Below are 27,662 nucleotides of genomic sequence, written 5' to 3' on the forward strand. Positions count from 1 at the left end.
GTATATATACATTATTTTAAAAAAGCCTACCCACTTCAGTTAAATCAGTGTGACTTGAAACGTACTTAGGAGTTAGATTATGTCTACATCATGATTTTTGGCAAAAATTTACCATTGCAGCTGCTTACTGGTATAAATGCAGTAGTGTAGTAACAATAGTGGGGATCTTAGAGAATAAAAAGCTTCCAGAACCACCAGCATTTTTTACAACCTTGTTTCTTAAAGGAGATGGTAGTGATAGTGTTGAAAATGTTGGCAAACATGAGCACCTTAACAACACAAGTTTTCTCATCCCAGGAAACTTTAAAAAAAAAAATCTTTTAATGTTGTTAAGATCTTGGAACAGGAGGAGAGGCTCACTCTCTTGGGAGTTGGAGTGAAATATGATGCTGGACTGAACAGTGCCTAGATTTGTTCAGATGAAGAATGCTTGTGGGGCGTGTTCAGTGGTAGGTTCTCAGTTCTAGATTTCGATCCCCCTGCTCTTTGTACAATTTGTTCAACTTCTTGGCATTATGCAAAGCAGTTTTCTGCCTTTTTCTAAAGGGGCAGTTTGAATGGAGATCTGGGGCTTTTTATGGCTGGGAAGTTATTAGTTGTTTGTTTGTTTGTTGTATAATAATTTTTGTACTGCTAAGTTATATATTACATTTCATCTAGATGATATATTGGCATAGAATGTTTGAAAACAACTGAAATCTGAGGTTTGGAAGGATAAAAAAGCAGGAAGCAATAATAATGGGTGATTTTAACTATCCTCATATTGATAGGGTTATCAGGTAGCTTCAGAAAAAATACCAGACACACTTGATAGGAAGAGGAGCGGGGCTGGCGTGGTCGGGGGTAGGGTGGCTGGCTGGCCGAGGAAGATCGGGAGGAGGAGAACCGGCCGGCAGGAAGCAGGGCTGGCCGGGAGAGGGACGAGGAGAGTGGGGCTGATTGTGGGGGAAGAGCGGGGGGGAGAGAATTGGCTGGTGGGGAGTGGGACTGACCCGGGCACATGCAGATCCCAGGGCGCTGCCTGTCCTGCGCACGGTCCTGGCAAAGCACGAGCGTGTCCAGCTACGGCTCCACAATGTGCTTGAACAGCGCTCAGGAGCACAGACAGAGCTTCTCCTCCTCCCCAAGGCGTCACTCCTATATCAGATGCAACCAGAGGCTCCTAGTGCTGATCGTGCCCCACCCTCCTGCCAGGCTTCCGTCGGGTGCTCAGCTGGAAAACCAGAAAATACCGGACATTGCACATGTCCGGTATTTTCTGAATTTTTTTTTTTTACCAAAGGGCCCAAAAACTGCATTATCCGGTTGAATACTGGACACCTGGCAACCCTACATATTGACCAAGTATATGTCCATAGTGCATGATGCAAAGATAACATTTTTTAGACATAAAAAATAATTGCGTCTTTGAGCAGCTAGTCCTAGACCCCCACAAAGGGAGAGGAAATACTTAAATTTAGTTCTGAGTGGAGCATAGGATGTTGTCTAAGTGGTAATTGTAGCTGACTTGCTTGGAAGTGTGACCATGATATGATAAAATGTAACTTTCTTGTAGGGGGTAATACCAAAAGTCCCCATCGCATTAACATTTAACTTCAAAAAGGGGAGCAATACAAATATGAGGATGCTTGTTAGGTGGAAATTTTAAAAGGAACTTGAAGCAGCATTGGGATTATTTAAAAGCACCATAAATGAAGCTGAGACTGTATACCTTAAATAAGAAAAGACATTAAGAGGGCCAAAAGAATGCTCCGACTATTAAACGTCAGAGTACTGGAGCCAGCTAGAGGTTAAAAAAGTATCCTTTAATATTTGAAAGCCACATCCTAGTGAGGCTAATAGGAGGGTTAGGTGTAGAAGTATAGAAAGAATTTAAGCAATTTGCTAAAGACGCAAAAAGTAACTTTTTTTTTTTTAGTACATGAGAAGCAGCAAGACTTTTGAAGAGGCAGTGAGCCACTAGCATGAATTCTTTGTATCTGTCTTCTCAGCAGAGGATGTGGCGGGGAGATCCACATCAGAGCTATTATTTTTGAGCAACTGACCTGAAATAATTTCCCATATTGATATGTCAATTGAAAAGGTTTTAGAACAAGACCAGATGGTTAGATCTCTTGGGTCTATAAGGAACTCAAATATGAAACTGCAGAACTACCATTTGTGGTACAGAACCTATCACTGAAAGCTCTAATCACTGAAAGGTAGCTAATGTAATGCTGATATTTAAAAATGTCTCTGGAAGAGACAATAGCAGGCTGGTCAGCCTAATGTCAGTACTGGGCAAATTGGTAGAAACTATAGTAAAGAATAGAATTATCAGACTAAAACAAACAAAGCAACAACCACGATTTGTTGATGCAGTTAACATAGATTTTGTAAAATGAAGTCTTGTCTCATCAATGTCTTGTCTCATCAATTTATTAGAATTCTTTGAGGCTGGCATTAAGCATGTGGATAAGGATGATCTGGTGACTATAATGTAGTTGGATTTTTAGAACGCCTTTGACAGAATCCCTCACTCAGGGCTCTAAAGGAAATTAAGTAGTCATGGGATAACAGGGAAGATCCTCTCATGGATTAATAACTAGTTAAAAGGAAATAAAGGGTAGGAATAAATGGTGAGTTTTCTCAATGGAGAGAAGTAAATAATGGGGTCCCGCAAGGATCTGTACTGGGGCCAGTGCTGTTCAACATAGTCAAAATGATCTGGAAAAAGGGATGAACAGGGAAATAACAAGATATGCAGCTGAAACAAAATTACCCAAGATAGATAGAGCCAAAGCTGATTGTGAAGAGTTACAAAGGGACCTCAAACCTTTATTACTAGGAACAAATAGCAGATGAAATTCAATCTTAAGTGCAAAGTAATGCAATTGGGAAAAAAATCCCAACTGCACATTTATAATAGGGTCTAAATTAGCTGCTATAATTCAAGAAAGAGATTGTATAGTTTTTTGGAAACATCTGCACAATGCACAGCAACAGTGAAAAAGGCTAACAGAACATTAGCAAGTTTAAGGAAAGTGATGTGAAGGTTTAGCCGGTAAGCCTCACCCTTAGTGGGAGACACTTCCTGGTTAAGGTTAACCAGTGGGAGCTGGAGCACCTCCTCCCCATCTGCCATGGGCAGGGGGCTGGCCAGGGGCCCCACTAGGGACAGGGACTGCTCCAGTCTGGCCAGTGCAGTCCCTGCCTGCGGCTAGGGAGGATGTAGGCCTCCAGCCCAGTGGCAGGCAGGGGGACTGCTCTTGCCAGACTGGAGCAGCCCCCTGCTCACCCCTGTTTAAATCAGGATTTTACATTCCTATTTATCACAATACAAATCCATGGTGTGCCTACACCTTGAATATTGCATCCAGTTCTGGTTGCCCCATCTCAAGATATAGTGGAATCAGAAAATATTCAGATAAGAGCAATCAAGCTGATGATTGGTATGGAATGGTTTCCATAAGAAGAGACGGCAAAAAGATTGAAGCTGTTGAGCTTAGAAAAGAGGTGATTAAGGGGAGATATGATAGAAGTCTATAAAATCATTGATGGTATGGAAAAAGTGAATACAGAAGCATTATTTATTCCATTACATAGTGCAAGAATCAGAGGTCATCCGATTAAATTAATGAACAGTAAATTTAATATAAATAAGAGATGCTTTTTTCCAACCCATCTAGTCTGTGGAACAATTGCTGTTGGATTTTGTGATGACCAAAAGTATAACTGGATTGAGAAGTACTAGACTAGATAAATGGTAAGAGGTGCAATACTAAACCTCTGTCTTCCAGCACTAGGATGGGAAGATTACTCCATATGTCCTGTGCTGTACACTGTCCCTGAAGTGCTGATATGGGCCACTGTTGGAGACAGATACTGGGAAAGATGGACAATTACTGAGTGACATTAAGGCAGTTCTTATGTTCTGAAGAATTAAAACTAATTCCCATCACTTGTTTCACTTGTTTGTCCTGTATGCTTTTATAAATGGTGACAGCATTAAATATAATAGCATATGACAGCCTAGTAATTTTTCTCTCAAAAGGCTTTTTTAGAAATATTTTAGACTTTACATAAGTCAAGTGGCATATTGATTGGCTCAAGGCTCTCCAGAAGCTTTTGATTTATATAGGTTCATTGAAAATATTAATTTAACCAATTTGCTGAACCTATTACTCTTTTACTTTATGGAATTGTGCAGATACTTAACTGTTCACATATTTGTAAAGTGCTCATCCCTGTAGTTGCTGGTTGCCAAAAACTTTTGCTTTGGATGAACAGGGACCCAGTAAATGGTGAGCTTTTTCAATTTTTAGCTGAGATATACCCAGTGACAATTACCAGGTTGCAAGGAAGCTAGGTTTCAAAGAACAATGCTGGTCAGCGTGGATAAATTGAGGGAGCATCCTTCTAGGCCCTTTGCATCATGTGATTCCTCAAATTGTTTTTAATGTATTTATTTGTGTACTCTTTTTATTCAGACTTCAGGTCCTTAGGCACCTTGAGTTCAGTAGCTGTCCTCTCATTGCATCATCCTAGAAATTTATATGACTATCTTATGTAACAGATTGTCATCATGTTCTGTGGTTGCATACATGCCTAAAATCTAGGTATCAAGGGACAGCTGAAATTCTCTGCTTTTTTTGTACCAACATTAGCCATCTGCAGTTGAATTATTTAGTTTGGAAGGTTCCCATTGCATGCTTTCCCTCAGCTCATTACCCTACCTCCTCCCTTACCCCATTTTTTTAAAGATAAGATGACCATATTTCCCTATGCTAAATACAGTGCAACCAGTACGGCAATCAGTCATAACTATGCAATACAAATGTTAAAATTAACATCAAGTTGACTAAGCTCCTGTTGAAAAGAAATACTTTATAGTTGGATTATTTTTAGTTACCTTCTTATCTTTAAAGCATTAAGGCTTACACAGAGAGATACCACACAAACATACTCTCCCGCATAGCACTCTCATACAGGATGGACCAGCTGAACTGATTCTCTTTGCCCAGACGTGTCTGGGCCTTCAGGATGGACCTGCTTCTCCTGGTACCTGGTGCCACGTCTTCCTGAGGCAACATGTGTGGCAGCACACAGGGTCACATGCTTCCCTCCATCCCAGATTTCTGCCAGGCCAGTCAATGACAAGGGGAGGGGAGGTGACATGCTCCCCTTCCAAGATACCATCCAGCTGGGTGAAGAAGCAGCTGGTCTGGGATGCCGCTCCTGACCAGGAACTCCTTTCCCTGGCCTTGGAATAGGCCTGCCAGAGCTCCTTAACCTTCATTCTGACCTGGTCCGGAGTGCAGCTGTGCCCCTACTGCACAAGGCTGTCGGCCTTGCTGCTGTACACATTGGCATTTCAACATCAGATGTGGAGATCAAGGACATTGGACTACACCCCTCTCCCTCTGAGAGCTCAATGAGATCCAGGATTTCTGCATCAGTCCATGAAAGCATGCTCCTCTTTTGGCCTCAGACATGGTCTTGGGAGCTGGGCTGCAGCTGTGGGAGCCTCAGATGGTGTGTTGGGGTCTGCCATTGCAGAGGTAGGGCAAAGCAGGGCGCTGCTGTGTGGCACAGGAATAGCAGGGCCTGCTGTGTGCCACAAGCCCTTTTCCCTATGGCTGCAGATTTCAGGGGAAGGGGAACTGTAGAGTTCAGATGAGTGGCTTCCAGGACAGCGGTGGGAAGCTCTGGAGGCCACTTATTTTGAAAAAACTACAGCTGCACTCCCTATTTCGAAATAACTATTTCCGTGCAAAGTAACTATTTCGAAATAGGTGTGTTTCCTTGTAAAATGAATTACAGAAGTCAGAATAAGAAGCCCATTATTTCGATATTATTTCGAAATAATGCTTTTGTTGTGTAGACTCTCACTTTATTTCAAAATAATGCTAGTTATTCCGAAATAACGCTGCTGTATAGATGTGTCCTTACAGATCCAGGTCAGGGAAGCGTATTCCTCATATGGAGGAAATATTTATGATGAGTATTGTATTTCTCCAACGGGACTTCAGTTTTGTGGAATGCAGCCACCAGCACCATTGAGCTTTGGGAACTTCAAGAAAATCATTGTCCATTGGGAGGACATATTTCAAGCCAAGGTTGAAAGAGGCAGGTCAGCTCCTGAAAAACTCCATTACTCCTTTTCACAACCAGCTGGGGGAATTTCCACCCTCTGTATGTGCCAAATACAACTTTTGGACTTTTTACCAATAATTTTTAGGCTTTGAGAGGATGCTCATAATATCCTGGTGATTAGACACTGCTTTTTAGAAGGTTCCCAAATCTCTGTGGGCCTGGGAGTGTGCCATTCACAGAGAACTAGAATTATTTGGTGAGTAATTTTGTGTATGTATATATCCCTGTCACTTTGTAACTTACAGGCAGTTATCTTCATTTTTTATTTTTTTCCCTCAGTTTTAAAATCCAGGTTATCCTCAGGGAAAGCATTTCCCCCTATTGTCAACACATTACAATTTTGCCTTGGTTTTGTAATTGCAAATAAATCCCTGAATACTTTGAGAGAGGTTTTGTTTTCAATTTCCAAAAATAAACAAGACCTGTCTGGAGGCACCAAACTGTGATGATAGAGACATTCTATTCCACTTTTTTTTTTTTTTTTTTTTTTTTTTTAAATATCAGAGCTTCCAGTGTCTTTCTCAATTTTTCATTGTTTCTTCAGGGACCACAACATTTCTTTCATTAACTGATAACTCAGCTCTAGTATCCTTTCATAAAACTATTACTTGCATATGATTGCTCTACATCATACCCTTTTTTAAATTCAGTTTACACTCCAATATTACTCCATTTGGTTGAATAAAAGCTTGCTTTCTCTTAAATTATAGTATTAACTGCAATATTTTAATAGCTTATTTGCTTGGGCAGTAATATGATTTGAAAGACAAAAGAAACCATATTTTTTTAAAATAAATTAATGAAGACAAATGGATAACTGTTGCAGTGAATGCTAACTTTAGACTGGTTCATTATCAGAGAGTACAGAAATTGTAAAAATGTTATCTCATTCATTAAGCAGAGGATGAACATGGGCTGTCAATACTTGATCATTTGACCATGTCATTACCTGTTTTTTTTTCCTCCATTCCTCCAAAAGTTTAATATCCTCTCAGGTGAAGGAATTTTCAAACAGAAGAACTTGAAAAATAGGAAGCCATTTATAATTCATGTTTTTCAAAATTCTGCCATATGTAGCGTCCAGCTTAATAGCAAAACCTTTCCCTTGATCACTTTTGCTCTTTTTCTACTTATTTTTCTGAATACAGTATGATATATATTAAATTGTTTATTTAAAAGTCTCCTTCAATTTTACCAAGTGGAAATCTTTCATAAAAACATCACTTATAAATTTGTAAGTACTTTGTTTGCAAAGAGAGAGAGGAAAACTGCCTCAGTTGGTGTGTGTGATTACGTGGTGCTGATTATTTATTTATTTATTTATTTATTTTTAACCAGCACAAAAGATTTAATATAGGAATGTTCTTAAATTGAGCTGCCTTTTTTCTGATTGTAGATGACACCAGTCTCATGTGATTGGATTTTCCTATTCAGTTCATTTTTAGTGTGGGCTTGTCACAAAAAGAATTCTCGCAGTGAATCTGTGATCTTTCTCCAAGTGTAACAGTATAACTGTCCCTGCTAGCAGACCCCTTCCTTTCTTTTTGATGAAAAACTATTGAATTCTAAGAATTTCCTATTATCTTGGCACAATCAACCTCTTACCTTGCTTTAAGTTATGATAAGAGGAAGCTGCATACCAAATTTGGTGGTCTTAGGCTATGTCTACACTGCAGCACTTCGGTATCCCGAAATAGCTATTCCGCGTCTTTTGAGCACACCTGTTATTTTGAAATATAAAGGACTTGCTATTCCAATATCTCTGTAAATCTCATTCCATGAGGAGTAAGAGGCCATTTGGAGTCGTGATTAATTTTGAAATAAGTGCTATGTAGACAGCACCAAATTTCAAAATTGACTCGAAATAAGCTACACCATTCGCATAGCTCAAATTGCATAACTTATTTTGAGCTACAGGTGCAGTGTAGATGCACCCTAACTGTTTAGGAGGAATTCTTGAACAAATGGACTCAGATTGACGCACGTTTCTGACATATATAATAAAATTGAAAAGAAGACAGATCTCTAAGTCATTTAGAACTAGGTGAAACTAGTCTATTTTAGGTCTCTGTTAGTGCTCCAGCATCTGAATCTTTTGTTGCTGATAGGTAGCTAAAACAAAAAGGTATACACAAAGTGAAAAAATATGACACTATGTCAACCAGGAAATGATTATAGCCGTCATTACTCAATATAAAGTTTAAACAAAGCCTTTTTGTGTGTAAGGAAATTCTCTGTAGAACATTTTGAGACTAGGGCCTTGTCTAGACTTCTGGGAAGATCAACACTCAGGAGATTGATCTTCCGGGATTCGATTTAGTGAGTTTAGTAAGGATCCAGTAAATCGAATGCTGGGGTTGCCCCTGTCAACTCTTGTACTAATAAGGGAAGTCGATGGGAGAAACATCTCCCCAGATGTTTGATTTAATATAAGTTGACTCCAGTTAAGCAATTCTTGTAGCTGGAGTGACGTATCTTAAATTGAATTTCTCTGCCAGGGGAGACCTGGCTTTATCAATTTCGTGTTAAAATGTTAGAACATCATTTAGTGTAGCTATGTCTCTGTTATTCAGACCCATTTAGTTTTCAAAATAGACAAGCATTTTTATAGAAAAATCACTTAAGTGCCTGCCTTTAACACCTGACCTTATTTAGACAATTACTTTGATTCTATGGAAAAATTGCATAGAATCAAAGTAATGGTTATAATGAAATTAAATGGTTATAATTTACCTTCTGGTGATATTTTGATTATGATGGTATTTAGAATGGTGTATTTAATATTTATATTTAAGCAATGAGAGAGTCATTTACTGTTCAAAATTTTATTTAAACATTTAATAAACTGGAATATTTTATTAAAAGAAACAAAGTATTGTAATTTAATGACTTACAAATCAAGTAACCAATAGAGTATATGTCCGGGATAAAAAGATCTTGAGTCAATCTCCATTACACTGTTTTATTAGCTCTTTAAATTGAAATAATTTCTAATCTATTCTTCATATAAGGCAAAGCTTGTTTAACACTTTCACAAATGTTCCTTACATTTGCACACTATCTCCTTAAATCCTTGTTATGTTTTACTAGCTGTGCCATGAATATTTTCTGGAGATTGGTTATTTTTGTCGTCTAATAAAAAAAGTGTGAATTTAATACATTTTTAAAAGCTGGCTTATGCTATCATAGCAACCAGTTTTCAAAGTGAGACATTGAAACTGCAAAATTAGACTCAAGAATGACAGCTGAAAACACATATGGCAACTCTAAATGATTTATGCCTTTTTAATCTGTAATTTGTGTGATAGTGTATGGGGCAAGCTAACTTCATGTATAGTAACTTATCTTTGTCCATTAGGAATTATGCCAAGAGGGCATACAGTATTGGGGAATCCCCTCTAGAGGCACTTGCACTTTCTTGATTTCCATCCCTCCTCCACAAGTTATGTGATGAGATCAGATAAAAAATATGGCCATATCTGAAGGGCTAGAAAGCATACACAGGTAGAAAGGTGATGTTCTCCTGTATAACTTCCACCATAGTTGCTGCTGGGGTAACTGCCGAAAGAGGGAACTTCTGGCTCAGCCTTCTGTGTTTATTTCACACACAATTAAAAATTGCCCATGATTATAATTTGTTTTCTTGCATACACCTTTGATGTTCATTGATTTTTTTTTTAACTTTGCACTGGGTTTTCTGGAATGCAGAGAAGATAAAGACATTCTAAAATATTAATGACCAGTAACTTCATTATGTATTTCTTGTTTCCCTTGCAGTACTATGTGCAAAAAACTTGGTGAAAAAGGATTTTTTCCGTAAGTAGCTATTAAAATTTATGAATTCATGTGTGGTACATGTTACATACATTCTGTACATCACTTCTAACATAGTAACATAACACATTGATATCCATGTGTTGAAGGAGACAGCGGGGTTTCCAACTCACTGTTTTTCAGAGCTTATAACTTTTTAACTGGAACTCACTGTGGGAGTATTTTAAAAATATATTTTTAAAACACGCATTAACAAAAATATCAGCCAACAACTTCTTCGGACTGGTGTGGGAGAGAGTATACAATCTTGTGGGTTTAAGACTTTTTTGGTGTCAATAAACCTGAAGGATTTTTATCTAAAAATATTGGTTTGATCACTTTTGGTGTTTCAAATAATATAATTGGCTGATGTGCACTATATTTTTTTAAACAAAAGATTCTGTGTTTTTAATCCACATAGAATCATGGAATAGAATCATAGAACTGGAAGAGACCTCAGGAGTTCATCAAGCCCACCCCCCTGCCTAAGGCAGGACCAAGCCCAACTAAATCAACCCAGCCAGGGCTTTCTCAAGCCGAGACTTAATAGGTATCAATTATATTGGTACTGGCTCTAGAATGGAGATACAAGTTCTTCATTTTAATTAACTTCTCTTAGACAAATTGCAGGCTTTCAAAAATACAAGGATCATATACATATATTTAACGTTTTACTATAGAACAGCTCCTTTGGTCTAACAATCAGATATAAAAAAAATAGTATATTTAATGAGCAAGTCAGAATACACGTTTTCCTAACCTGTACTGAAATTATGCACCTTCCACTAGTTTTCATGAGATTTTGAAAAGCAAAAAGAAAGGAAAGAGGGTTCTCTTGAACTACACATGCACCAAAACATACACATCAACTTCCTTCCTAATGAGACTGGGAGTTAAAGCAGGAGAATAAAAAGGACTAGACTCTAAACTTTAAAGATAACCCGCAAAGAGGAAAAAGATAGATGTGTGCCCTTTTTGTGGTCTTAAAAATGTAAAGTCTTAATGTTTGTTTTGTTTGTAAGCTTTCTTAGGCAGAAGCTGTCCATTATTATGTGTTTTGTATAGTGCCTGGCAAAATGGGACCTTGATCTCAGATGAGGTCTGTAAATACTACTATAATACAAATAATTAGCAATAACTAAACAAACTTAAGTACCAGGAATGTTATCTTGTCTCCTGTGATTTTAATGGAGTTCTTGTTGGCTGTTCACTGGGAACTTAAGATGCTTTAAGGAGCTGAGAGTGTTTTAGAACCTTATACAAGAGCTTTTCTCCCTAAATATTTGATTTAAAGGATTTAATAAAACAAACATTTTTAAAGAGTTTGAATGAAAATCACTTCCCTTCTCAGTCAGGTTGTACTTCCTTAGTATATTTCATTTTGTTGTCCTAACAGGTCTCCAGTCAGCCATCCCCCGTAGTCAAGATTTCAATTGCAAGTGTAAAAATAGCAGAAGGAAAAACCATTTTGAAAGGGGGGAAGGGGCGATGTTCAGTCCTTTTTACACCTAAGAGGGGCGGAAAAGCAAACAAGATAAAAAAAACAACTTTCTTTTTCTTTGAAGGTCACATTTAGAATGTAGTTGCAAAGCTCAGTTTGTTCATGTACTTAAAGACAGTGTAACATTGTAGTTCTGTTAGTTTAAATACATAAGCCACATTATGTTTGTACAGAATATGAAATATCTGACAATTCTTTCAAAGTAAGTATTTTATCCTGAATTTTGAATATTCACATGCAAAGATCAAGTTAACCTACTTGCAGCTGGAATTGTGATGATAGACTCAGATTAAATAAAATCCTTTTAAAAATACCCAACATACAGGGGAAAAGAATCACACTTGTATATTGATTATCATTTCATTTTTCTCAGTTTTCAAGCATGCCCTTTTATGAGTTTTTCCTCCCCTCCTATAGGACTTCCTGATCCATTTGCTAAGGTGGTGGTCGACGGATCTGGCCAATGCCATTCTACAGATACTGTGAAGAATACGCTTGATCCAAAGTGGAATCAGCATTATGACCTGTAGGTGTTAACAGTGATGTCTAAAATACAGCAAAGGTTTGAAGTTGAATCCTCTAAAGAGTGCAGAAACTCCAAATTGACAAATGGCCACAGTAGCATCAGTTAAGAGCTTGAAAAATATGCCAGAGGAGTAAACCTGATTAGCCAGGCTGAAAAATACATGCACCACCATAACACTTTTCTCATCTCAACTCTATGCTCTGGTACATTTTCTAATACACTCTGTGCAATGGATTTTACAGGTAGCATAGTGTTGTTTGAAGTACTTTATTGTCCAACATTTTGATATTGGACTGCGCATAAAAGAAAACATAATTTTACCAAATTTCCTTTGGCATTCCTTCTTCTTTTCCTCCTCATTCTATTTTTCTCTTCTAAAACCTATCTTGGTGTCTGTCTTTCAGAATCTTTCTTCAGTCTTAATATTGTTTCCTTTTTTCTCTTTCTTACTCCTTTTAATTTGTATCATTTTTATATTGCCGTTCTTACCACGAGCTCCTTTCAGTACTGCACTAAACAACACGACATATCTGCCATGTGTGGTTCATTCTTTCTCTTGTTTCTCCCTGGGGGAGGATTTTCCATGCCAAAATAATGCTATATTTTGTTTTCTTAGGGATTTTCAACGTCTTTTTATATTATTTTGTGTGTTTTGCTCTCTTTTTTTCCTTTTGTCCTTTCACTATGTTCCAGAGGTGAAAGGCAGAAAAAGGAGCCTTTGAACTATTTGCAGTTGAGTTTACCTCATTGAGATCTTTTTAGTCACTGATTACATCCTGGTTTAATCCACTCCTCCATCCACATCGTCTTCCTCAATTCCTGTTTTCTGCCAGTATGTATCTGCATTCACTCCTTAGAGCCTGTCTTGTGGGAGTGTTTGTATTGACCATGCTACAGCAGACCGCCAGTGTATCTGCAACATATTCATGTACAATGAGCTTTTATAAGTTTGAGACTGCTGCAGCATCTTTACCTAGATTGTTTTAAAACTACAATAAATTGCACTAGATGCAAGCCCTGATTTGCACCAATGCAGCACATCTCTGCCAAGGATTTGCCCCAGCATAGCTGCATAACTGAACTTACACATATATAAATATCTCCACTCTAACATCCTCTTGCTCCCCAAGGAAAAGAAGCCATGAGTCCAGCCAGCATCTTAGATCTTTAGCAGCATACTTTAAACAAGGTCTTGCACATAAAAGCATTCTCAGATCTCCCACTTCCTTGAATGGTTGAAGATTAAACATTCATAATAAGTTTTCAAAAGTTTTGGTGCAATATACAAAATATTTGCATTACTATTTCACTAAGTGTCATTGATATTTTAATGAAACAGTATTTGCTTTACTGGGGGAAGGGTATTGTAGACCAAGACAGCATTTTTTTTAAAGCATATTTTCAAAGCTTTGTAACTGTGCCATAAAAACTTAGGTCAGAAACAAGCTCTGCATACACAGTCTTATTTCCATTTACTAACCCATTTGATTTAAAGCAGTTTGTTATGAGAAGATGTTTAAAGAACGTATTAATAAAGCTGCCAAAGTGCTGATTTTGTACAAGTAGCTAATTAAGTGAATTCTCTAAATCTTCAGGAACTGATTTTTTTTCAGAGATTTTTTGGGAACCAAACTGCTTAGGCATTGTAATCTGGAGCACATGTTTTCCAGGCTGGTATGGCAAATACTGCTGTGGAAATTGGTGCCAGCTGGTGAAATATATTTAAATTGGCCACAGTGCCCAAGTCTTGCATTTCCCTTTCCTTCCCACCCCTTTACCTTTCCTTCGTTTCTTTTTGAAAATGCCCTATGTTAATTAGCTTCTCTATGGGAACAAAAAGAAAGAGTAAGGAGGATGGGAAAGAGAGAAGAGTGTTTCCAAGTCTGTATTTTTTGCAACCTTCTTGTTTTTCTAAAGTTAATTGTGGGATTTTTAAAAGGAGTAATGAGTGGCTATAATTTGATGTGTCTACCTCTAAGCTCTGTGCTGCAACTGCCTATAGCTTAAAGAACAAATATCTCACCAATCACTACTTAATTTGGGCATTGAGAGTAGGACTGCAGTTGTAATGGTCTATGGGAGTGGGCAGATGTTGGGAGCAGATTATTAAGAGCATTTAATACTTCATATTTTGTAGAGGGTTCTCAGTATCTTGCCAGGAAAACAGGAGTGAAAATAGCAACAAAAATCTTCATCAATTTTTTCCCTTCCTTCTTTCCCACCCAGTATTTATAAGCAGAAAGGCACAGACAACTTTGTTTTATCATACAATGTGGACCTGCTGGGATCCATCGATCACTGTACTAAATGGATCAAGTGTAATCTGTCCCGTTTTGTGCAAAGTAATAGACATGTCATGTTCCTACAAATTACTGTGCTCCAAATTTGCCCAATTGAGCATCCTTAGATTATTTATATTTAAATGCAATTGGAAGCTAAATGCAGATTAATCTTAATTTTCCATAAAGGCCTTTTTTCCATCATTCTTATTTTCAGAATTTTCTGTTTTCATTTTCTTCAGACATGAACTTGTTCAGATTAGCAGAAATAACTCCTCATACAGAGGCAGGTCTTTTCTCTGTAATTAGCATATACTTTCATAAGCTCTGGAAGAGTTATCTCCATGCCTGCATTATGAAATGAATTCTCAAGAGGAAGCATGTTTGTATTTCTTGTGTCTGTGTGGGACCTGAAATACAAGAGAAATGAGTTTCTATTCATAGGTAACGTTACTGTTAAAACACATATCTTTTTCGGATATGATGCTGTAGAGAAAACTTTTCTTCCTTAATCCTCCTTTAGAGATTGGCTTTTTAAAGGATTCAAAAGCACTCTTGGCACTTAACTGACCTCACACTGAATTTCACTCATCGGTCATTCAGAAAAAACGTCTTATTTCTCTCTCCTCTCCCTTTATTCCCTTCCTCTATTCCACTTTATCCTCATTTAAACCCAAATATTTTCTTTGTTCCCTTGCTCTGTTGTCCACTAATACTAGATGTAATATAAGGAACCTCTTTTCTATTATTAACATTAGTTACCCAATTTCTTTTTCCTTTATAAAAATAAAAAATTGGAGCTCTGTATACTGTCCCTAGCAAGTTTTTAAATATACATATTCTCAGTTCCAAGTTGTCTAGCTTGGCAGTTAGAAAAGTATCTTAAACCCCAAAATGCTGCCCTCATGATCAGCCTCTTAAGGAGCCCTGACTTGATTAAATGAGTTTGACTCTATAAAATTAATCTGAATGTGATTTAAACATAGTCTGAATTCTTATTCTGATATAACGAATACCAGTTCTCTGCTCTTCATCCCAAGCAGATGTTAAAATAAAGTAATCTTTTCCTTTGCAGAAATTTTTACTATACATTTTTCTAGACTAGTAAGTAGCCCACTGCCAAAAAGGCTGATGATTAATCCTTGCAATCTATGAGATTATTTGCCTTGCTGACCTCTTCTGAAAATAATATGGTAGATTCTACAGGCATCATAATGTTTACCCTAACAACACACCATTGCATGGGAACACTAGTCTCTGACTTACGACACTTGCGCTCTTACAGGAAATATCATGCACGCCAAGGATAGCAGATGGTGTCTCAATGGCAGAATGCCCACTTGGTCTCTTCTGTGGCCAAAGAGCATTGGAAATTGGCCAGAAGAAGGTGCAAATATGTAGAATTTTTAGAAATGATGTAATTTAAATATAGCATTGCTTAATTTTCTACTGTGAAGAAATTATATAGTTACTTATAGGGTTTTTAATAATTATAAGATTCTGATGTCCAGTAACATTACCTTTTGGCTATGATGTGTCTGCTGAATGCCAAATTTAAAACCTTTCACATAACAAATTAACACTTACAGAATTTTTAATGATACTGCACCTGAATTTACATTGAGTCTGTTCTGTATTTTTGGAACTAGGTTGTCCCCAAAGCACATACACATTATGTAAACCTAGCATCACCATTGTGAAGTATTACTGGTGGTTTTTTTTTTTTAAACAAATGGGAATATTGAGGGAAAATGAGTAACTTGTCCAAGGTAACAAAAGAAGTCTGTCAGAGCAGGGAATTAGAAATTAGGGGTCCTTGGCGTCTAGTTCTATGTTGCATTTTCTTAGCTTTTGTGGAGACCGCATATCTGGTCTGATTAGAGGTGCTTTTTGAGGAAGAAGAGAGTCCCTCCTCCCTCTGCCCTTTCTCCTCCTCTTACTTTCCTGTCTCCAGCTGAGTTCTGCAAAGAAAGTATGCTTTGCCCTAACAAAAAACAGGACTATGTAGCCCTTTAAAGACTAATAAGACAGTTTATTAGGTGATGAGCTTTCATGGGCCAGACCCACTTCCTCAGATCAAATTGTGGAAGAAAATTGGCATGACCATATATACCAAAGGAATATAATCAAAAAAAGTGAACACACATGAAAAGGACAAATCAAATGTCAGAACTGAGGGGGAGAGGTAAATGCCCTAGTACCACAATGGTAGGTGTCAGTCAACAGCAACCCTTCTGGATGATAATGGTGCAAAAGGATAGGCTCTGAAGGAAATGCTACCTGTGGATGTTGGTGAACTAACTGAGATTAAATAAGAGCTGACTATTTTGTCTAAAGTTGTCTTGAACTTTTTTTTTTGAATTTTAAACAAAATAATTCAATTTTAACTTACTCGATTTTTGTTTAGAGGTGGAAGCGTTGAAAGACAGATTAGCACTAGCCTGTTTCCAGAATGTTTACTAAAACCCAGTTCTTGTACAAAATCTTAGTTTGCGGACTTGAGATACAGAAAGGTTAAGATTTGGTAATTTCTGGGTATCTTGCTCATCTGAGCTGCATCTCTTGAGGTTTCCTCCTTATTAGTGTCTTTCATATGGGCTCAGTTGCAAGCATTGGGAGCCATCATGTAGGTTCTGAGGATGGGCGTGGAGAGTGGAAAATGGCGAAACTCAGAATTTGGATACATTGGAATACTCTGAGGGAAGAGAAAGAAATTGATTTTAATTATGTGACGAAGCAGAGTTTAACATCTTTGTTTTAAAGTTTTGAACTTTTTTTTGTAATAAAACTCCTAGCTTGGCTTTTATGTTGGATTTTTACTGCAAGTTGATGAGAAACATGTAGCTTACTGTCAAAATTATGGTCTGAAAATGTCAGCTCGTGCCTTAAATACCATTATAATTTTTACCTGCTTCAGTTTAGATGATAAAAGAAATTAAGCATTTTTTCCAATAAATCCTTCTAGGAAGTGTTCTTTCCCAAAGGAGGAAAAAAAATCTTTCTTTGACAAGTATAAATTAAAATATTTTCTTCCCTTATATGATGCTGGGACTAGATTTTTCTGATGTAAAATTCAGAGGCAAAATTAGTAAGTAGCAGTATCGAAGAAGTTGCCTGCTTGCCATGAAGAGCTTATGGTGGGTTACTTTTGAGCCACAAACACTCACATTGAAATGTTCTAATAGCAGTGTGTTGAAATGCATACTTCTACTTAATGAGTTTTCTAGATAAAATTTCAAACCTATTTGACAATTTTTGACCTTGTGAAAAGCAACAAGGAAATACTGGAAAATAAAAGGCTGTTCATTTCTTTACTCTTAAGTATTCATAACTAGCTCTCACAAGAATCTGCTTTAAGAATACAAAAATAAGTATATGAAATATAGCATAGACTGGGATAAAGATGTTAAGGACTAGTTAACTATCTGATAAGCAAATGCTTATCAGATAATTGAGTCGACTAGTTGACCTCTTTCTCCCCCCCCCCCTTTGCTGCCTCTATCAGATAGGGGCAGCAAGGGGGGGGGAAGAGGGTACTTCAAAGCAGCAGCACTGCGCAGAAATGGTACCGGGGTCTGTGTGTGGCACTACCCCTTTGAAGCGCTGCCTCGGTGTTTCAAAGCAGCAGTGCAGTGCGCAGCTGGTGACATTTCAAAGGAGCAGCGCCACACAGAGCCCGGGATCAGCTGTGCAGCGCTGCCCCTTTGAAACGCTTCCATGGCGTTTCAAAGCGGCAGGCTGTGTGGAACCCAGGGTCAGCTTGGGGATTCCCTAGGTGACTCTGGGATCCCTGCAGCATTTCCGCAGAATCCTGAGTCAGCTGTGGACTCTCCAGCTGATCTCAGGCTCCGGTATGGCATTTCAAAGTGCGCAGAGCCCGGGGTCAGCTGGGGAATCTCCAGCTGACCCTGAGTTCTGTGGAAATGCAGTGCGGAGTCTTGGGTCAGCTGGGGACTCCCTAGCTGACCCCTGCGGCATTTTCATGGAACCCAAAGTCAGAAGGGGAGTCCCCAGCTGACCCTGGCTCCAGTGCAGAATTACAAAGTGTGCAGAGCCTGGAGTCAGGTGGGGAGTCCCCATCAGATCCTGGGTTCTGTGGAAATGCCATGTGGAGCCCGGGATCAATCCCAGCTGACCCCGGGCTCCGCACAGCATTTACCCAGAACCTGGGATCAACTAGGGACTTCCCAGCTGATCCCAGGTTCCAGTGCGGTATTTCAAAGAACGCAGAGCCTAGGGTCAGCTGGGGAGTCCCCAGCTGACCTCAGGCTCCACATGGCATGTCAAAGCGGCAGCACAGCATGGAGCCTGTAGTCAACAGAGGTCTCTTAATTCCTTGCTGACTTCAAGCTCCATGAGGGCACTTAAGCTTTGAAATGCCCTCCTGGAGCCTGGAGTCAGCAGAACTTCCCAGTGGCCCCACGTGGAGTTCCACATTCCTCCTTTGAAATGTACAAGAGCCCCAACGGGAAGTACCTATTGAGTAGTCGATATGCCACTAATAAACTACTCGTTAGTTAATATCCTTAGACTGGGGGTGCGGAACCTTTTTTTGGGCCGGGTCACTGACCCTCAGAAAAATCAGTTGGGAGTCCCCACACAGGTGAGAAACAAAAATAGCAACAAACCCTCACTGACGTGGCCTCCGACTGAGAAGGAGAAAGACACTCCCCATGTTCCTGTCATGCACCAGAGTCTGGGGAGCTCAGACTAGTAGATTTTATGTGCCAGATACATTAAAGTTCCATATGTTTCTTCATACTATTCCGGAAGACATGTATCCATGCTGATAACAGGTTCTGCTCAATAACAATCTAAAGCAGTACTTATCGATTCATATTTATTTTCATCATTTGAGTTAAATGCTGCCAGCCGAAGGTTGATTTTCTTTTTTGGTGATTTGTGCAGTTTCTTTATCAGAGAGGTGCTTCTGAAAGCATGCTCTACACTTCTTCCCTCTCAGATTTTGGAAGCTCTTCAGATTCTTAAACCTTGTGACGAGTTCTGTATCTATCTTTAGACAATTCACGTTGGTACCTTCTTTGCATTTTGTCAAATCTGCAATGAAAGTGTTCTTAAAACAAGCGTGCTGAGTCATCACCCAAAACGGGTATAATATGAAATATGACAATGTGGGTAAAACAGAGACATGCGGTTCTCCCCCAAGGAGTTCAATCAAAAATGTATTATCACATTCATTTTTTTAACAAGCTCCATCAGTCTAGAAGCATGTCCTCTGGAATCCATGGCTAAAGTATGACGGGCATATGAATGTTTAGCATATCTGGCCATATAAATATCTTTCAATGCCAGAAACAAAAGTGCCATGAAAATGCCTAATCTCACTTTCAGGTGACATTCTAAATAAGCAGACAGCATTATTTCCAGTAAATGTAAACAAATTTGTTTGTCATAGCAGTTTGCTGAACAAGAAATAGGGCAAAGTGCACTTGTAGGCGCTAAAGTTCTACATTTTCTTGTTTTTGAGTGCAGGTATGTAGCAAAACAAATCAATATTTGTAAATTGTACTTTCACAATAGAGAATTTTTTATCATTTTTACAGTGCAAATATTTGTAATAAAAGGAGTGAGCACTGTACAGTACACTTTGTATTCTGTGTTGTAATTGAAATCTATGTATTTGACAATGTAGAAGAACCTTCCAAAATATAACCAATTTTAATTGATAGTCTATTGTTTAACAGTCTGATTAAAACCTTGATTATTTTTTAATCATGATTAATTTGTTTTAGTCCTATTTAACTGTAATAGTAAAAAAAACTAGGGTGTAGTTTTTCTGGGTTTTTGCTCTCTCTCTATATATATATTCACAGGTATATGCACCTGCAGTAACGCTCTTCCCTGCTCTGCTCTGTTCTTGTATGCAGGCAGTGAAGTGAAATCTCCAAGAATCCTGTTCTGAAGGCCTGCATACAAGAAAGAAGCAGGGGGGAAAGCGTTACATGAGTACTTGAGTACAGCTGCAATTTAAATCCCTGACAGGTAGGCCCATTGTTTTGGTCTGCCAGCCTTGATAGTTAGGGTTGCCAGATGGTTGAAACAAAAATACTGAAGCCAACACCCCTCTTCCCCCCCCCCCCCAAAGGGGGAAAAATCTGTTGAAGGGGGGAAAAAAGGGGAGGGGGACCAAAGTTGTTGAGCACAAAAAAAAAAAGAACTCCAAGTAAGCCCCCCCCCCCCCAAAATTAAATTAAAACAGCACGTCCCCTTTAAGAGTGTAGGGATAGGAACGGGAGAAGTTGAGCACTAAGACCCAGGGGAAAGCGTTGCTTCCCCTAGGTCTTTTGGCTGGCAGCCATTTTGTGCTGGCAGCCTTGGGGAACCTGGTAAACCTGGGGTCAGGGGCAGGGGGACTCAGGGAGGGGGGGGGTGGCCGGGCGCTGAGTGTTTGTGGGGTTGCCAGGTGCCTGGCATTTTCGCCTCCTGGCCAGGGAAAAATTCAGAAAATACTGGACATTTTAGGTGTCTGGTATTCTCTGAATTTTTTTACTGGACAGGAGCCGAAAATACAAGATTGTCCAGGTGAATACCGGGCACCTGGCAACGCTATTGATAGTATCATTTAAACTTTATAATCAACTGCATTAAGAACTCACTAAGAAGATAATACAAACTAGAATGAGTAGGGGAAGATGTATTTAGAAAGTTGGTAATCATCTAAAGACCAACATCTGTGAGCTCGGAATGGCACATTTCAGGATCTTGGACCATAATTTTTAAATGTATATTTCCCACGATTGAAATATCTGAACAGTTAAATACCAGTCATTCTCACTTAGACATACTGCCAATGTCTAGTCAGAAAGTGTTGGCAATAAATGATACATCCAAAATGTTTTGAAAGGTGTTTTTTTTTTAATTGCTTCCTGTAAACATTGGTTTCCAAATAAAATTCTTCTGAAAAGTGAACCTAATAAAAACCAAACCAGCCAACCAATAACAAATTCAGTACTCAGATTTTCTAAAATTTGAGAACTCCTTATCTGGATTTTTCAAGTTCTCAGCAAAATGTTTTTTAGCTCTGTAGTTATCACACATTTCACAAGGCAAGGGCCCAAGTGTTGTGCAGTCTTGTTAGAAATACTGACTCAGAGGCAAGTCTAAACTGATGTAACTTGTATCCTCTTCTGGACCTCCATGGCACTTAAGAAGTCTAAACAAGTGTGATTTAAGACTCTCACTCTTTTATCAATGTGTAATTTTGTAATGTCATTTATTTTTGCCCTTTCCAGATATATTGGGAAGTCAGATTCAATAACGATCAGTGTATGGAACCACAAGAAAATCCATAAAAAACAGGGAGCTGGTTTTCTGGGTTGTGTGAGACTTCTTTCAAATGCAATCAACCGCCTTAAAGACACTGGTTGTAAGTACACTAAGTGCTAACATTTTTTTCTCTAGTTTAGAGCATTTTTGTAAAGAGTGTAAAAAAAATTGTGGCAACTCTGTATGTACCTGAATGTTTTGGTTTTGTTTTGCCCTTTTCAAAGCCTTGTATCTTTGGCTGGCTAGTCAATTGCAATATCTTCATAGAATTTAAGGCAGTGGTTCTTAGCTTTTTGTTTCCAGCCTACATAATACAGTGGAATGTTTCCAAACTCCCTCTGCTCCAGATACAAAGAAGAGGAGGGTTGCCACCCCCAGATTGAAAATCCATGACTTGGGCCATGTCCATAGGTATAGCACTGTAGAAGTATAACAGTACCATTTATAACTACACTGCTGCAGCGTGTCTAGTGAAGACACTCTATGCCAGCGAGAGAGCTCTCTCCTATTGACATAATAAAATTATCTCCATGAGTGGCAGAAGCTATATTGGTGAGAGAAGCTGTGCGCTTGAGCTCTGATGACGGTGTAATTTTTGTTGCTCAGAGAGGTGTGGTTTTTCTACATGCCTAAACAACATAAGTTATGCCAACATAAATTGTTGTGTAGACATAGCCTAAGCCTATTGACTTTATAACCTTCTTGGGCTTCAGCTATTTCATGAATGAAAACTGGTTCAATCCTAAAATTTGTATGCTAAATGACTGAGTAGTTATCAGAAGAATAACTGTTTCTATCTTTTCACAGACCTTTTATTTTTGCACAAACTTGGGATGCTATTAGAGTTGTTGGCTTTATTTAACAGTCAACACTTATTTGGAATATTTTACCTCATAGATTACAAACATATACAGCAAACTTCCAATAATCTGGCACCTTTAGGACCCAGGGGGTGCTGGATTATCAAATATGCCGGACTATCGGAAGTGGGGGCTATGAGGGGATTGGGGAGGAGTGGGGGGGATGCGCCCCTCGGCACTGCGGGACCAACCCGGCAGCACCCAGCTGCTCTGCCCCAGACTTCCCCAAGCCAGCAGCTGACTCCGGGAAGCCTGGGGCAGAGCAGCTGGGGGGCTCTGCCCCGGGCTTCCTAGAGTCAGCCGCTGGTCAGTTTCAGCAGCTGCTGACTTGGGGAACTCTGGGGCAGAGCAGCTGGGGTGCTGCTGGGTTGGTCCCGCAGCACCGAGGGGTGGCGCTACGGGACCAACACGGCAGCACCCCCAACAGCTCTGCTCCAGACTGGTCAGTTTCAGCAGCGGCTGAATCGGGGAAGCCAGGGGCAGAGCAGCTCCAATTGTCCGGCTGCCCAGAACACTTTGGGGTTCCAAATGGTGCCGGACCATCAAGAGTGCCGGACCATTGGATGCCGGACCAGGGGAGTTTTACTGCAATTTGATACTTGTAATGAAATACGCAGAGGTAAAATAGTCCTAGCACCAGCAAGACTCACTTTACACTGTTTTCTCTCTCAATTCTTTATGTACATTAGTGATATCTTTTGGACCACTACAAGTTGGCAATATCTTTTGTATAGAAAGTCTTACTTTATGCATGTCCCAGTGCAACAAAAGTATGCTAGAGGTAGATAAAATTGTATACTTAGAATCTTTAAGATAGCTTTTCCGATGAGACCACTCAAAATGTAGTTCATCTTAGGTCTTAGAATCTCACGTTTGTTGCTGCACTAAACTGCTCAAGATAGATAAATCCAAAGCAGATTCTGAAGAACTTCAAAAGAACCTCACAAAACTAGGTAACTGAGCAACAAAATGGTAGATGAATTTTAATGTTGATAAATGCAAAATAATGCATATTGAAAACATAATTCCAACTATACATATATAATGATAGTGACTAAATTAGTTATCACTCGAGAGAGATCTTGGAATCATTGTGGATAGTTCTCTGAAAAAATCCACTCCATCTACTGCAAAAGTGGAAAAAAAGCAAACAGAATGTCAGTAATCATTAAAAAAGGATAAAGAATAAGACAGAGAATATCTTATTGCCTCTATATAAATCCATGGTATGCCACACCTTGAATACTGCAGGCAGATATGGTTACCTCATCACAAAAACATATCTTGGCATTGGAAAAAGTTCAGAAAAGGGCAACAAAAATTATTAGGGGTATGAAACAGCTGCCATATAAAGAGAGACTAATTAAAACTGGGATTTTTCATCCTAGAAAAGTGAAGATGAGGGGGGATATGATAGAGGTCTATAAAATCATGGCTGGTGTGGAGAAAGTAAATAAGGAAAAATTATTTACTTGTTTCCATAACATAAGAACTAAGGGACACCTAATGAAATAAATAAGTAGCAGGTTTAAAACGAACAAAAGGAAGTATTTCTTCATGCAATGCACATTCAGCTTGTGGAACTCCTTGCCAGAGGATATTATGAAAACCAGGACTTTAACAGAGTTCAGAAGAACTAGATAAATTCGTGGAAGTTAGGTCCATTATTAGCCAGAATCTGTAGAATCATAGAATCATAGAATAATAGGACTGGAAGGGACCTCGAGAGGTCATCGAGTCCAGCCCCCCGCCCTCAAGGCAGGACCAAGCTCCGTCTACACCATCCCTGACAGATGTCTGTCTAACCTGTTCTTAAATATCTCCAGAGAGGGAGATTCCACCACCTCCCTTGGCAATTTATTCCAATATTTGACCACCCTGACAGTTAGGAATTTTTTCCTAATGTCTAATCTAAACCTCCCCTGCTGCACTTTAAGCCCATTACTCCTTGTCCTGTCCTCAGTAACCAAGAGGAACAAATTTTCTCCTTCCTCCTTGTGACACCCTTTTAGATATTTGAAAACCGCTATCATGTCCCCCCTTAATCTTCTTTTTTCCAAACTAAATGGTGTCCCTAGCTTCTGTTTGTCAGAAGCTGGAAATGGGCAAGAGGAGGAGGATCAATTGATGATTTCTTGCTCTCTCCATTCCCTATGGGACACTGGCATTGGCCACTGTCAGAAGACAGGATACTGGGCTAGATGGATCCAGTATGGTCATTCGTAGGGTCTTACTAGTTTGGTGCTTCTGGTACTAATTGTGCACGTTAAACTTCATATATTAGAGCTGTAAAGGAAGACAGTTTCCAGTCACTGCTTTTATTACTTTCAAAGATACGACTCTTATCACAATTATATTGTTTGGATTCCAAGTGTTAAACTTGTTGTTTCTTTCATAAAGTGCAAAGAGGTGTATGATGGGTAACTTTAATTTGAAATTAGAATTCTGTAGTTTTAGAATTAGTAGAACTTCAATTTTTATTTACGTAGCTTGTGCCTAAATGTTAAATAGTTTTTAATGAACTTTTACAATATTGAGGATTTACTTTTTTAAGAGAATGTTAATAAAAATTGTAAAATGCCTTTCTCATTATGTTAATTAACAAGGATGCCATTTAAATTGGTAAGAGAATAGTAATTGATCAGTTATAAGGCATGCTGGCCGCTGGACTAAGTAAGGATGTTAAAATGTGGTTACTTTCCTAATCGAGTAGTCGATAGGTGTTTTTTTTTTTAAATTGACTACCTGATTAGTCGATAAGGGTCAGCATTCCAGCGCTCAGTCTGGCTTGTGGGTTCCAGCATAAGCTGCGCTGCTGCTGCTCTTCATTACAAGGGACTGGGTTATGCGGGCTGACCAATGACTTGCGGGAGCAGGGACTGAGCTGCAGTCTTCACACACCAGTCTACCAGGCCCTTATTATGCAGAGCAGCAGCAGGGGAGGTTATGCGAGCTTACCTATGACCCACGGGTGCAGGGTTTGAGCTAGTATCTTTGTGCGCTAGCTCACCTGTCCCTTGCAATGCAGAGCGGCAGTAGAGGACGTTCTGTAGGCTGACCAATAACCCGCGGGAGCAGGGACTGAGTCAGCATCTTTGTGCTCTGGCTCCCCTGTGTCTTAATATTGCAGAGCTGCAGCTAAAGGGGGGGGGGGGGAGAGAAGCGACTAGTCAATAGTGCTAACCGATAAGCTCCTGCTTATTGGTTAGTCGACTAGTCACTTACAACCCTAGAACAAAGCTTGGCAAACAGCTCTTGTTGAAAAATACATGCTTACCTGGATAGGCCAGTTAGGCTCTCCCGCTTCCTCCCGCCCTCCCAGGAAGTATGCTAGTCTCCCAAAAAGTAGATTCTTAAAGATGAAGGAACAACTGACTCTCTAATTTCGAACTTCTTGTTGTTGTCTCACTGGTTCAATACATTGCATTTTGCTGAACTGCTTGGATTTCTTGCTGTTTAGTGTTGAGTATGTGCTCATTTGATGGATGTTCCAGTTTAGCTATGTCTGTGTTAATGTCTCTCTTGTACTATTATCAGATGCCATGGCGACATTGACTTATGGCATTGGTTGCTCTCCACGAGGGGAAAAAGGCAGTTATGTTTCAATACCATGTGACCAGGCTAGATTCTGATAGCTGAGAAATGAGAGAGGAAGAGGAAAGTAAAAATTGTGAGGAGGAAAACTGTGAAATGGGTCATGGAATAGATTATTTTTTAAAGGAATTAAATGCTTTTCTGACTTTCAATTTTAGAAGTATGAAAATTCAGTGTGCTGTCTTAAGAATTTTGTTTTTTCTCCTTTCTGAATTCTAGCATATATAAAGTAGCCCAGATCTTGCTTTTACGGCAATTCAGCATGTCCTTAAAAGCAGACAAATATTATGTAGTTAAAAATAGATATTTCCTAATTTTATAGATCAGAGGCTGGATCTATGCAAACTTGGGCCAAATGATAATGATACTGTTAGAGGACAGATAGTAGGTAAGTGTGGATTTCTTTTGTTAAAGTTCAATTGAAATGTTCTTTTGAATTATACTATCAGCTTCTAGATTGGTGTTTTCTGGACTAGAGTAACGATGATGTTTTCAAATTTTGTAAATTGCCAAAAGCACTTTTAAAAAAAAGTGTATGTGCATGCACTGGAGCTCGTACAGAGTTCTCAACAAAAATAACAACGCCCAAAAAAGCAAAATATAGTACAAGCTTTGTTATCCAGCATTCATTGGGAATGGGGGTTGCCATTCATTCAAATGTGCCAGTTGCTTGAGTTTTACACTGATGGTTCATAAATTTTTCACTGTACACTAGCCGTATTGTAGGACGGATTAGATAATATCTGATAATGGTATTGTACACAAGTGCAACATGGACAAACTTGACTTCTGCAAGCACTGGAAAAAATTGAAAAATGGTGCTGGAGGAATTGTATTGCTGTCTGTGACGGATGCTGGTTAACAGAATTTTCCAGATATTAAAGTGCAGGATGACAAAGCTTGTACTGTAGTACTGAAATGAGGCAAACTAGACCACAATAATATTAGTATAAATGCATCAAACTGACTTGAGTTTTGCTAATGATGGATGCCTGACAAGGATGCTGTTACTAGGGCGAGTTCTTCTTTAGGATAACTTCACGAATATATTGTGTATTTTTATGGGGTTTTTAAAAATGTTTCTTGCTTCAATCTCAGTGGCTATCACTGTATAATTCATGTACTTTGTTCCTAAATCATTTAATATTTTAAACACTATATGAATAATTCGTGGAAGCTTTCTTCTTTTGCTGCATTCTGATTTGTCATTCTGAGTAATTTTGAAGTACAGCCCTGAGTGGAGCACATTACAGTAGTTTAGCCAGGAAGTCACCGTGGTGAGGTCTGTATTTTTGTGGGATAGCTGTAATCTATGAATATTCCCCAGATGGAATAAAGATCTGGGCCTCCATGTTTAGCTCCTGGTAATAAAATCCCCAAGTGGTGTACCTGATCCATCTTGCTGGGGAAATCTGTACCAATAGACAGGCAGGCAGCAAGTGAGGGCTTCTGGATGTTTATAATCCTCCTCAAAATACTCTGTCCATTGGTCCCTCCAGTTTGTTAGCTTTTTTTAACTAGCTGTTTTTGCCTCCAGTTTGCAGTCTAAGGGTACATCTAGACTACATGCCTCTGTCGTCAGAGGCATGTAGATTAGGCTACCAGGCATAGGAAAATGAAGCGGCGATTTAAATAATCGCGGCTTCATTTAAATTTACATGGCTGCC

At 39.0% G+C, this 27,662-nt stretch overlaps 1 protein-coding gene across 4 annotated transcripts in view; it reads left to right on the top strand.

Moving 5' to 3' along the window:
• Nucleotides 1-27,662, top strand: part of SMURF2 (SMAD specific E3 ubiquitin protein ligase 2) — a 117,078-nt gene that overhangs the window by 43,640 nt on the left and 45,776 nt on the right. For 3 of the 4 annotated variants that reach the window (XM_089772031.1, XM_075903922.2, XM_075903919.2), the window contains exons 2-5: nucleotides 9,913-9,951; nucleotides 11,867-11,975; nucleotides 21,508-21,641; nucleotides 26,318-26,383. In XM_089772031.1, the coding sequence (XP_089628157.1) occupies nucleotides 9,913-9,951; nucleotides 11,867-11,975; nucleotides 21,508-21,641; nucleotides 26,318-26,383 (348 nt within the window). The remainder of the gene's footprint in view (nucleotides 1-9,912; nucleotides 9,952-11,866; nucleotides 11,976-21,507; nucleotides 21,642-26,317; nucleotides 26,384-27,662) is intronic. The other variant, XM_075903920.2, reaches the window with a different exon arrangement.

This window comes from Pelodiscus sinensis, chromosome 20 (genome assembly GCF_052426305.1).
Source record: "Pelodiscus sinensis isolate ZL-2025 chromosome 20, ASM5242630v1, whole genome shotgun sequence".
Classification (NCBI taxonomy): domain Eukaryota; kingdom Metazoa; phylum Chordata; order Testudines; family Trionychidae; genus Pelodiscus; species Pelodiscus sinensis.